This window comes from Anabrus simplex, chromosome 1, assembly GCF_040414725.1.
Source record: "Anabrus simplex isolate iqAnaSimp1 chromosome 1, ASM4041472v1, whole genome shotgun sequence".
Classification (NCBI taxonomy): Eukaryota; Metazoa; Arthropoda; class Insecta; order Orthoptera; family Tettigoniidae; genus Anabrus; species Anabrus simplex.
The window spans coordinates 274,349,617-274,361,923 of record NC_090265.1 but is presented as its reverse complement, the minus strand read 5'-3'; the positions used below and the strand labels follow the sequence as shown (position 1 = coordinate 274,361,923).

The 12,307-nt window shown below is 38.8% G+C and overlaps 1 protein-coding gene across 2 annotated transcripts in view; it reads right to left on the bottom strand.

Moving 5' to 3' along the window:
* The window catches only part of LOC136886855 (rho guanine nucleotide exchange factor 39), a 393,358-nt gene that overhangs the window by 298,396 nt on the left and 82,655 nt on the right, over positions 1-12,307 (bottom strand). For both annotated transcript variants that reach the window (XM_067159719.2, XM_067159708.2), the window contains exon 3: positions 4,595-4,725. In XM_067159719.2, the coding sequence (XP_067015820.2) occupies positions 4,595-4,725 (131 nt within the window). The remainder of the gene's footprint in view (positions 1-4,594; positions 4,726-12,307) is intronic.

Sequence of the window (12,307 nt, the reverse complement as noted above, 5' to 3'; positions counted from 1 at the left end):
GGGCTGAGACAAAGTAATCAAACAAGCATAACAGTAAAACTGAAGGTAACATCCATAGGTACAAAAAAAACAACAACACAGACCCGACATTCATACAACGCATTCACACATTCACAAGGAGAGACCAGATGCGCGCGGCAACATAAAATGCAGAATCACGACATACCACGATAAAAACCACAGCAGCATGAGAAAAATGAGTCAGAGGCTCATGAGCTCAATCTGAGAGTCCAGATCAAATAATCAGGGTGGCCGCAATACAGGGCAAGGCTCTCCTAGTCATTACAATAATCAAACCACAAATATACTATGAACATATTCATATCGCCCCTGGTAGCGAACATGAATTGTATGGAACTAACGCTTTAAATACACGTCAACATGAGCTCAAGTAAGACGTCGCAGTAGGAGAGAAAGAAACAAGTCTCAAATGAAAAATCTTCATAAACAACATCACACACACCTGTATCAAAACGGGTCAGTGTTACCTATTTTGTCCCTATGTAGGAACAAATATATATGTATATATATCAAGTAAATCATAAAGTAAAGGGAAAAGTGAAAATTAATCTGCAACAATAAAAATGAAGAATAAAGAACATAACCAGCGTCACAAGGAACACTAGCCTAGCAAAGCTGTGGCAAGCCAAGGGAAATAGTAAAAAAATTAAATACCTGGAATAAGAATCCACACATATTAACAGATCCTGTACAGTGGCTCAAAGCAGAGAGCCACGTATGGGAAAGTATAAATCATTTCAATGTACCACTTAAATTATAAGAAACACATTTCATAGCTCTGCCTCTGCATCTTTCTATCAAAGGCATCCATTCTTTTCCCACAGAGATCATGCAAAGCAAAGTTAGGGTAGAAAGAAGTGCTTTGGAAATTCATAATGGCATGAGGCACCATCTGTCATAAACAGGAGGAAGTAGATGTCAAGTCAGAGAACAGTTACCTTTTCTGAAATAACAGACATATGATATTGATATCAGGGAATAGAATATTAAGACCACTAGGTGTGGCACACATGTGAAAAGTGCTCTCTCCAAATCTACGTACCTTCCTTCTTTCTGACGACTGTGCTTTGCTGATTTTGAACCCAGTTTTAAGAACTCAACCAGAATAGCGTTTCTTTGACTGATGACTGTACATAGAGTGGTATAAACAATCCGTAAGTCTGAAGCAATTTCAGTTTTTGTTTTGTATGGATTAGCATCCACTTCTTGTATAAATTTTACTTTTTCATCTAGGGTATAACTTTTCCTTTTTCTGTTCTCCATGGCTAATCAAAAGGAATTGAATGACAAAACTACTGCTCAACAGTAAACACCAGATACCAGCACTGTGGACATTTTACTTCTCCGTTCCATCGAAAGAAATTCTAATATTCAAACAAATTTACTGTATTTTCTTTTGTTTATGCACCAAAACCACTCACTTTGCTCGTAACGTATCTTAATTTTCGGCGGCATGGTGAAGGTAAAAAAGGACGAAGGTAGAGGAGGAGCGAGATGGAGAACGAAGGGGAATCGCTTGGTTGGTCTTTGTTAAGCTACCAGTAAGTAAGGGTCAACAATGTCACTTGGCGAAACTCTGTGTTCTGTTTCAGCACCGAAACCCGACCGCTCTACTTCCGCCTACGCCGACAAGGAGGAAACTTCGTAAATACAGTAGTTTCTTTTTTACGTACAAATACAAATTACGCAGAACGGAGTTACATATAAAGCAGGTTCAACTGTATCAGAGCCTCTCAGGGTGCATGCGCCAGTGCACTGCACGGCGCAAGGTGCAGGAGACGACTTCACTAGGTTGACCAGAGTGTGAAACCCCATTCCTCTTTCCCTATACCTGTCTCACCCATTCCGCCTGCCTCTGCCTTCTTCATATTCCCCGCTGTTTCTCCCCTCACCACGAAATATGTATGTGTAGTGAGGGGAGACACACTGTTCTCTGTTGTATGGGACAATATTACTGGTGTTAAAAAAACTTCTTTCAATTTGATTTGAGCAGACAATTTATCTTATCTAGCTCTTCTTTTCCTTTTTTCTTAGCTACTATACCAGTAATGTCTGGAACAAGGGATTGGCTGACAGCAATTCTGAGAGCGCTCTTTAAATTACAATCAGAAATACTCACACACAATTTGGTTTTTGTACGAGTCAAAACAGGAGGAAAAAAAAAAAAAACACAGTCACAGAAATAAACTTAGCTGCTTCTCGATGCAGCCTAGGAAAATTTCCCTTTGACAAATTCAGGTAGAATTTGAGCAAAGCCTTTGTATTAAAAAATAAGATCTCTTTGATGATCATGTAATTATTGTCCCGCAGATTAAGCATTTGGCTTTATCGTCATGACTGAGAAAAAAATATGCAACTTCCCAGTTCGACTGAAATGGACTTTCGGATGTTCTTTGAAACAGGTTGCTCCATTATTACGTTGTTGTCTTGCGCCTATCTATTTCTCTGATAAACAAGCCGTCTATCACCAAACGCTTCGTCACTCGCAGCACACTACACCATCCGAGACAAGCCGAGTTGAGCCAAGTCGGACCGATGCACTGTGCATGGAACCTTTGTGCCTTAGTTTGCACGCATGAGATTTTGGGAATTTGAGAGGCCCTGATATATATGAACAAACATGTAGCCAAGGTGGACACATCTCAGCAACGCTTACATCAGGACGCATATCAAACCTTAAACAGCAAGTTCCTCCTGTATGCTTAGAGGACATCATGGTTGTCATAAGCTTCAAGGCATACCCGTCAGTCCTATTAGCACCGAGGAACTTACGAATCAGTACCTAATCAATTCCACCGTTCTTGAATATTGAATTTTCACGACCACATTGTAATCGAAAGCGACTTTCAACCTATTAGGTCGTGTTACGTACATTTAGTACGTGATGAAGAGATGTTAAGTACAGAACAAAAATGGTCAACCAGACACCAGTGGGAGGTTGTGGGTTCGGATCCCACTGGTGTCTGGTTGGCCATTTTTGTTCTGTACTTAACATCTCTTCATCACGTACTAAATGTACGTAACACGACCTAATAGGTTGAAAGTCGCTTTCGATCCACCGTTCTTGTTTCCAAGGAGTAGCATCCCTAATGGAATACGATTCTAAAGACTTGTGTGGCAGACCACCCTGGACAGGCTTGATGTGTTTTGCTATGTCCTAACGTATTCTCCATGAATGTTGGAAACTCCGATCAAGGGCCACCTCTGTAGTGGTGGTGGTGGTGGTGGTGGTGGTGGTCAAGGCATTACAACGCTGGCTTGGAAGGTAATGTTAAACAATGTCATATTAACATGCACCCCATAGCGTATACAGAGGGGTTCCAGCTTATGCCTTCAGCAGTGTAGCCAGGTGGATACTAATGCAAAGTATATGGCGATCCAAACCTGTCAGTTCTAGATCCGGCCTATCAAGTGCAAATGCACATGTAAGAAGCTCTTTCCCAAGCAGCATGCACATTATTTTTGATTCGGTCAAACGCTTAAGAGGAGACCAAAAACAGAGAGACCTATCTAGTCGCCTTTTACAATAGGTAGGGATTACCTGGGGATGTATTCTCACCCTCCCATCCACAAGGAGTCCAATTCACAAATACCACGCCACACACCAGAGTTGCACCAATGTTGTCTCTCTTTTGATAAGCTGGAGATGTATTAAACGCCATTTCATGGTCATGGAGTGTACTTTCATGAATTAGTTTTGATTCTCACATGAATAACATTAGTGATTAGGTAAAAGGAACTACATCTCATCAATAAACAGCACATTCAGCATTTACTTCAATACCAAATCAATGAATCAACTGCAATAACATAGGCCTATAGTCATGGCTAGATCTCAAGGAGTTATATTTTACACACCTTAAATTTGAGTTTATTTATTGGCCTCTGTACAAAAACATACGAAACAGTTTGTTGCACAAGTTCCACAATAGGTTTTCTTGGCTATCTCTCCAGTGTTTCATGAATTTCTTGAAGCTATTCATTAGTTGAACTTGTCAGCTGTCTTTCAGGTCTTTTATTTAGCAACAACTTTACAGTTTTTAGTCATTCACAACTGTTTAAATTCCATCACTATTCTGTCTGCATACAACGAAACAGCTCATGAAATTCCTTGTGAACTCTTTCAGAAGATCTAGAGCACTCGAAAATGTGTTGTTGAACAGTCTGCTGAAAAGCTATCAGTCTTGCAACACACAAAACTTAGTACTATAATAATATTCAACTATGATCTACAAAAGGTTATCACAGTCAAATAACTCACACTGCCGGTATCCTTCATGATGATATCACTAGGAGTGCAGTATTGGTCATGAAGAATTTACATCACTGATTGCAGCTTCACAGCATAGGGAAGCATGGGAGACAACATTAAGATTGTCATTGAATATCTCAAATACAAAAAACAAATTAGAACAAGAACTCAAGATAACCTGAAAATTATTTCAATAATAACATAAGCTACAATGGCTAATGCTTATAAAACCAATGTCTATCACATTTATTCACTTATATTTTACACAGGAGGTGATAATTATGCTACTTACAGTAAGAATAGATGTGCATTATTTATTACCTTCATAATTAATTCCAACTGATACAAGTAGCTAACTTCCGAAGTTAAAATTTCTTCTATTGCCTGAGCTCTTAATGATCTTTGTTTTTCATCATTTGATATCTTGTTCATATCATCCAGTGCTGAAAGTACTGAAAATAAATAACAATCAAATTAAATACAGATAGCTCTAGGTAACTGTTCACACAGTCTTAACAAGTACAGAAATTATCTTACAAGGGTTTATAATATTCACTACCAAACCTAAGTTGATCATTAGATTATTTCTGAGACATTCTATGCACGAATGCATGACATGGCCTGGCTGGGTCATCTCCACTGCAGTAGTGGAGTAGACTGTACATGTAGGAAATCAATGCTGAGCAGCAGTAAATTAACTCCAACTCTCTAAGGGAGCCAGCAGCTTTGGGAGAACTTCTTTAGGTGGGGTGATAGTTCCTTGGGAAGAAGAAATGCCATCAGAACCTATAATGCAACATGTGTTCTCTGTGTTACGGGTGGATGCAAAAGGTGTCTGTTCTCCATGTCAGCAGCAGCCTAACTTAAACCTGGTAACTGGTGTAAAATGCCTTTAGGTGTGGAGACACCACTGTAATAACAGTCTATAAATAATTCTAATATGGTTCTGCCTTGGAAAGGGTTAGAACACTGAAAGATGGGCACAGGCTGTTCTGCAGTGGATGACAGGAAGCCAGAAATAGAGTTGGACTGACTGTAAGATGAGATGTTCAGGCAAAAGTGGAAGGAGCGAGATGTATAAATGACAGAATTATTCTGGCAATGAAAGTGCATGATACTGTATACACTTTTGGGCTTATGCTATGTCAAGAAAATAAGGTGAAATTCTTTATGTTTTGCAGAGAACTGCGCTCTGCGTCATCAGAAGAAAATCGACTGTCCACGAGAAAGGCTTCTTAAACAATGAACTTTTGAAATTTACAAGTTTTAATAGAAGTAGAAATGGTACGTTCATTCGTCACCAGATGACTCCCCGGATGCGGCACAGCGCTAGCGTTAGAAGCGGAAGCTGACCAAACCATTGGAATCAGTCTAAGAGGGTCACATAACATGTATACGTAACATATGACAGACAGGTGTATAACATTGACACAAGCCTGGAATGAAACATCTGGCGATGAGGAACATACGAATTTGGAAAACACTGAGACAAATGATACGGGTACCAATGGACCAGCATGTTTGGCCGATGTATACCTTACCGCAAGTACAGGGAATTTCCTATACCCCAGGATGTAAAAGTGGGGACAATTTGTCCTTGGTTTTACTCAGACTGTGAGCAATTTTAGTGGCAGTACTAAGCACGGTTTTTATATTGTGTTTGCAGAGGACCTTGGCAATTCGATCTGTGGTGTTGTGAATGTAAGGCAAGTACGCAGTTCCCTTCACTTCTTCCTTCTGTGAGCTTTGCTTGGTCGTTTCTCTGGGACGCACGGCTCTATGAATCTGCAAATCGCTGTAACCATTATCCTTGAATGTGAGTTTGAGCGTGTCCATCTCCACCTGGATATTTGATGGCTCACAAATTCGTCTCGCCCTCTTGGCGAGTGTCATGAGAATGCCTTGTTTTTGTGCTGGATGGTGGTGAGAATCTGCATGAAGATAGCGATTTGTGTGGGTAGGCTTACGATAGACGGTATGTCCTAAGGAGCCATCGGGTTTCTTTCTTAGTAGAATATCCACGAAAGGAAGACATCTGTCCGACTCCATCTCCAAGTGAATTCAATTGAAGGATGTTGATTTAGGTGGTTTAGAAACAGATGAAGTTTCTCAGGACCTTCTGTCCAGACCACAAATGCAGCATCAACATACCTCCACAATATCATAGGTTTGATGGGCGCCAAAGCAATAGCCTCCTCCTCAAAACGCTCCATAAAGAAATTAGCCACTACGGGCAAAGCAGACTTCCCATAGCCACTTCATCTGTCTGTTCATAAATATTCCCACCCCACAAGAAATAGCTGGAAGTCATGCAGTGGTAAAATAGCTTAGTAATGTCCTCAGAGAACAGGTGTTCATTGAGACACATGACCGAGTCAATTGGCACTTTAGTGAACAGGACTCCACATCGAAACTCACCAAAAGTGCATTAGGTTGAAGGGTTATGGTTGACAGCTTGTTGACGAAATACCAGGAGTCCCTGACGTATGATTCAGTACGTCCTACGTGTGGCTGAAGCAATTTTCTTGACACGGCATAAGCCCAAAAGCCTATACAGTATCATGTCTATAAGTACGGGCCATGAAAGCATCAATGGCAATGAAAGTGCAGTTTAACAATGGAACTAAGGGTATACTTCAAGTATATGCCACACAAACTGGAAATAAGGAAGTAAACAAAGACAAATTCCTAATGGAAGTGGAAAAGCATACAGAGGAGGAACAAATAATAAAGATCACAGGGGTCTGAATACACGACAAGGGAGAGATCTTAGGACCTTACACTACATCCTTAACATACAGCTGTTAGACTGATTCTGCCCAGATTTTGGCCACTTCAAGGGTGTTAGTATTAGTATTGATGGATACAAGGGGCAAAAATACAGGTGTTCGGTTGTCTGTAGTTCCCTAGTCACAAAAGGCTGTACCAACAAGGAAGTTTCACTTCTGCAGATTTGTCCGGCCTGAACGATGCCAGATCTAAAATCTATATCAGGACTTTATAATCCTTAGTGTGACTGGGAGGGAGCAATTCCCTTGGTTCCCATCCAGGTCAAGAGACAGGGGATTTTATCCTTCCAGTTGGTGGCCCTAGCTTTCTCCAATGATCATTCGAGATGTTCGCAGGATTATTAAAAAAATGTCTTGGACTTGAGTTTTGGCTGCGCAGATTTATTTATTTATTTACTTGTCTTTAATAGTGGCAAAGTTAGGACTCATGGTACTCATATACTTATAACACATTATTGTACATAAGAACCACTATAAAATAATATGAACATATCATTAGTCAAACTACTAATAACCGTGGTAGAGTGTCGGCCTCCGGATCCCAAGATAGCGGGTTCAAACCCGACAGAGGTAGTCTGATTTTTGAAGGGCGGAAAAAAGTCCATTCGACACACTATGTCGTACGATGTCGGCATGTAAAAGATCCCTGGCGATACATTTGGTATTTACCCGACAAAATTCATTAAATCAATCAATCAATCAATACTGATCTGCATTTAGGACAGTCGCCCAGGTGGCAGATTATCTGTTGTTTTCCTAGCCTTTTCCTAAATGATTTCAAAGAAATTGGAAATTTATTGAACGTCTCTCTTGGTAAGTTATTCCAATCCCTAATTCCCCTTCCTATAAACGAATATTTGCCCAGTTTGTCCCCTTAAATTTCTACTTTATTTTCATATTGTGATCTTTCCTACTTTTATAAACACCACTTAAGCTTATTCGTCTACTAATGTCATTCCACACCATCTCTCCGCCGACAGCTCGGAACATACCACTTAAATACAAAGTATGTTACAAGTGTTTATTTATATATCCACCTATTCAATACAAAGAGATCTTTTTAGAAATTAAATATTATTATAAAACGTTAAGGGACATGTTTCGCCCATATTAAGGGCATGATCAGCCTCAAATTCAAACCTGTATGGTGAAAAATCAGGATCCTGATTGCTCTTACAAGCCATAAAAAGAGTATATCATTATAGGTGTCAGTCTAAACATACAAAATATTAGAATGTCCTTGGCTAAAATTGCAGTATCAAGCTGCATGTCATAAGTTCACATGAATATACTTTCCGGAGCGTTGAAAAATTTGTTGGGAAGGACGCAAGAACAAGCAAAGCTTACATCTGAAGATTATCCTAAACCTTTGAAGAAGATATTGAATATTTTATAATTGACATTCAAATCAGACAAAATAATTCACCGGCGTATATTATAAAAGAGACGAGATATAAAAAAATTACGGTGAGATATAATTAACTTGAATCCGGTGAGCAACCATTCTGCTATTGGCAAAGAAGGACTCACTATATTAGTGGACCGATAAGTTCGTACGGGAAGAAAATTACCCCTGTTGTTATAAATAAATATACATATACGGGGAACTTATTTCCAATTGAAGAAATTTTCGTCGTTAAGAATAAGCAATAAAACAATGGAATATATTATGATGATGTCACCGCAGAAGGAATTTTCTATGTTGTTTGCAGATTCGGAATGATTACTGCTTGCTAAATCTACATGATGGACTGAACTGGAGATAGGCACCGGCAAACCAGATGACCAGCTGATGAGGAATGGACCGGCAGACCAGATGACCAGCCGAGGAGAAATGGACCGACAAACCAGACGACCAGCTGATGAGGAAGAAGGCAGCGGCCAATCTGATGACCAGCTGATGACCGGGAAGACGATGTCCAACATGAGATCCAGATCCTAACAGAGAGTCGAGCCACAACCAAGGAATGGAGCGACAACCAGACCAAACATAACATCTAACGAGCTAAGTCTTTACATTTTCTAGTAGAGTAGTTTCTTACAATCTACACCCTCACTCTAACTTCGGCAGGTGCTGATTAATTGGTGATATTTATGAATTATTTAAGAACGTGTGTGAACCATAAAGTGAAGTGTGAGATATTTAAGGCTATAAGATAAGATGGCAGTGTAGAATTAGAGTTGTAATATATCATATACATGCTACCGCACTTGCATACATACAGTAGAAACCAGCATGTGTAAATGAAAGAAGTGTTACTTGTGAAGATCTAATAGCAATGAGTCTATACAACTAGTGAAACTTCGATTAATCTCGTATTAATTGTACAATGATTACGTCACGATTTTACCTGCGCAACAGAGATGAATATAGTTAAGTTACGTATTCCTTTCTTTATAGAAAGAGGGCATTGAACTCCAATTGCTTTTAAAAGATAAGAGGTTATAAAAATGCGTTTATAATATGGCAATTCTAAAATGTTTGGCACATAGTTTTAAGAGTAATCGGCGGTATGCTTACGGTAATAAGTGTGCCAGTGGTGTGATAATATATATTGGAATGGTATTAAAATATGGTTATTTCTCAGAGTATATTAAGGAATATTTGAAATGCAGATGTTTGTTTATGTGCTGCGGTATGAGAAAGAATTGCTATTTGCCGAGGAAACGTCGCGTTAGATTTACATGAGGCGAGTCTGTGTCACATGGAAGAGTAAGTCAAATGAGTGCACATCGCGCAGATGACACATTTTAAGGTAAGATCGACATGTATTATGGTAGAATTGTGAATCGTGACAGTTTTATCTGACTTTGGTAAATGATATGTAGCGAATATGAGAGAATTCTTTAACATACGGTTTAACTTGGCTCATGACTACGTACATATGTGATATTCTTTGGTGCGGTGACATTTCAATATAATACGTATTAATTTCATTCTGTACTGACCATATGAGTTGAGTACCTCGTACACATGAGAGATATTGAGTAATATGAGATACGTAAAGCACATTGAGCCGTTGGTGGAGGAGTGTGTGGATCGGAAACTACCTAAACAGTTAGATAGATGTTTTATTATTTTTAATGCAGAGATCATATGAGTTGAAGTGTTTAAATAACACAATGAATAGGAAAATGGTTAGTTAGGAGCCATATGTCGTAGGCTCTAGGGAAGTATTGTCTTGGCCCGTGAGTTATTATTTATGCGTATTCAAGATGAAGGACCAAATAATCAGAGTTCAGATTTATGAATAGAAATTTTGGAGAGCAGCTTCATGATTTCACACACACGCAAGAGTTCAATTGGGAGACATATAAGCAAAGACATGATCAGGTTGATATTCGCAATCTGACTTTATCCCATTTAATTTCTATTACGCTTCAATTTAGCAAACCATCTGTTTTTATTAAAGTGAATTGACTTAAATGTGGTGTGAATAATTAATATAATTATCGTGACTGTATTCACATCAAATATTTATACGGAGGCCATAATTGCTCAGTGATCTGTAGAACATAATTAGGATAAATTAAAATCACTTCGGAACATGGTTACTAATATAGAAGTAAATAACCGATATGAACTTGAACATTGAATGAGAATGAGTGGAAATAATTTTAAAATCATAATTATTTTACTTTTATTTGAGCCAGCGCTGAATCTTACCCATTATACATAAATGTTATTAACATTATACTACCCAGAATTCACATTAACTTTCATTGAACATTATTTATTCCAATAAATTTTCTTATATTAGTCTGTTAGCAAGTGTCTGTGTTATGAATTCTTTTTGGTAACACCTAGTTTGTAAGTTAGCTAGTAAGCTTAGTGGATATAAGTAGCTGATGAATTTGACGAAAAAAAGAGATTCTTTTTGAGGTTTTCGGCCACTGGTCCATACTCGAGCGGTTAGGTTTCCCCATGATACGTGTCTCAGCGGTTCGAGTCTCTTCCGAAACCACGTAAAAAACAAACACATATAAAATCTCAGATTTTATGAGCGATAGACAGAATACCCCGAGAAGAAACCGAGTTACCGGGAGGACATTGCGTTGACCGCACGACAGCGGGTGCAGTCTTTATAACGAAACAGAAATGTGCCTCCTTGAAGATAATAAGAAAAAGCAAAGCTGATACACTGTTACAGATGTCAATATCATATGTTGTGATAAGACAACAGATCTCTTAAATGGCTCTTCAGCTGCCTATACTCTATTTAACTGGCTGAAGGAGTGAAAGTCGAATGTGTTACGATAAGATAACAGTCTTCCTAACGTAATTGTGGGAGCAAGGAAAATGCATTCGGTTGTCTATAGATGTATTTATCTTATTTGAAGGACGAAAGTCGATGGTTTATCGACGTTGATAGAGCTCTTTGGTGTGAAGTCTGTAACAAGAGGAGAGTGAATGCTTAGGAAGGTATTTTTGAAGAGAATGTGGGTTTAAAGAAAGGTAAAACATGGAAAATGTATAAAAACACTTACCCTTTCGTCTGTGAAGATGTGGAAAGGTTAATTGAAGAAAAATAACGTTATGTGTAGGTTCATTTATTTCTTTGACTGTTAATGCTGTTGCTATGGTAGCGTTGAATGACTGACACTTGTACTTCTGGTATTGTATCGATGTGAGATTGGCGGAGGAGGGTGTGGTTGAGGGGAGGGGGTAGGCGGAGCGTTAAGTTTATGTGTTGTTGGTTGCAAGAGATTTACATGGTCGGACAGGGAGGGAGTCGTGTTGGGTTGCAGGAGAATTGTGGGGGCGGGCATGAAGGGAGTCAAGTTAGTTAAAGTAGTGGAGGTTCTAGAAGATGTTAACTTAAGATTTTTAAGAATGTAGTTATGTTTTGAATTCAGAGTTTGCAATAATTTGGGTAAACTTTCGTATAATGGATTCTTGACTTCAATTAAATCATTGAGGTTTAGATTTTTGTTGTAGTGTTGGTCCAAAAATATATAGATGGTTTCAAGTTCATTCATCAACTTTCCTTTGTCTATTCTTTTACTAATTGTGAGGTCTCTTTCTATTGTTGTGAAGTGATGTCCTGGTTCTTTCATATGGGAGCTCATTGCTGAAAATTTATTGTGCTTAATGGCATTATAGTGTTCTAAGTACCTAGTTTGAAAACTCCGGCCTGTTTGACCAATATAAGAGGCGTTGCATTGCGTGCATGTGAGCCTGTATATGCCTGATCCTGAGTAAATGTTTTTGCTTGAATTGACTGTGTTGTGATTAAAAAATAAT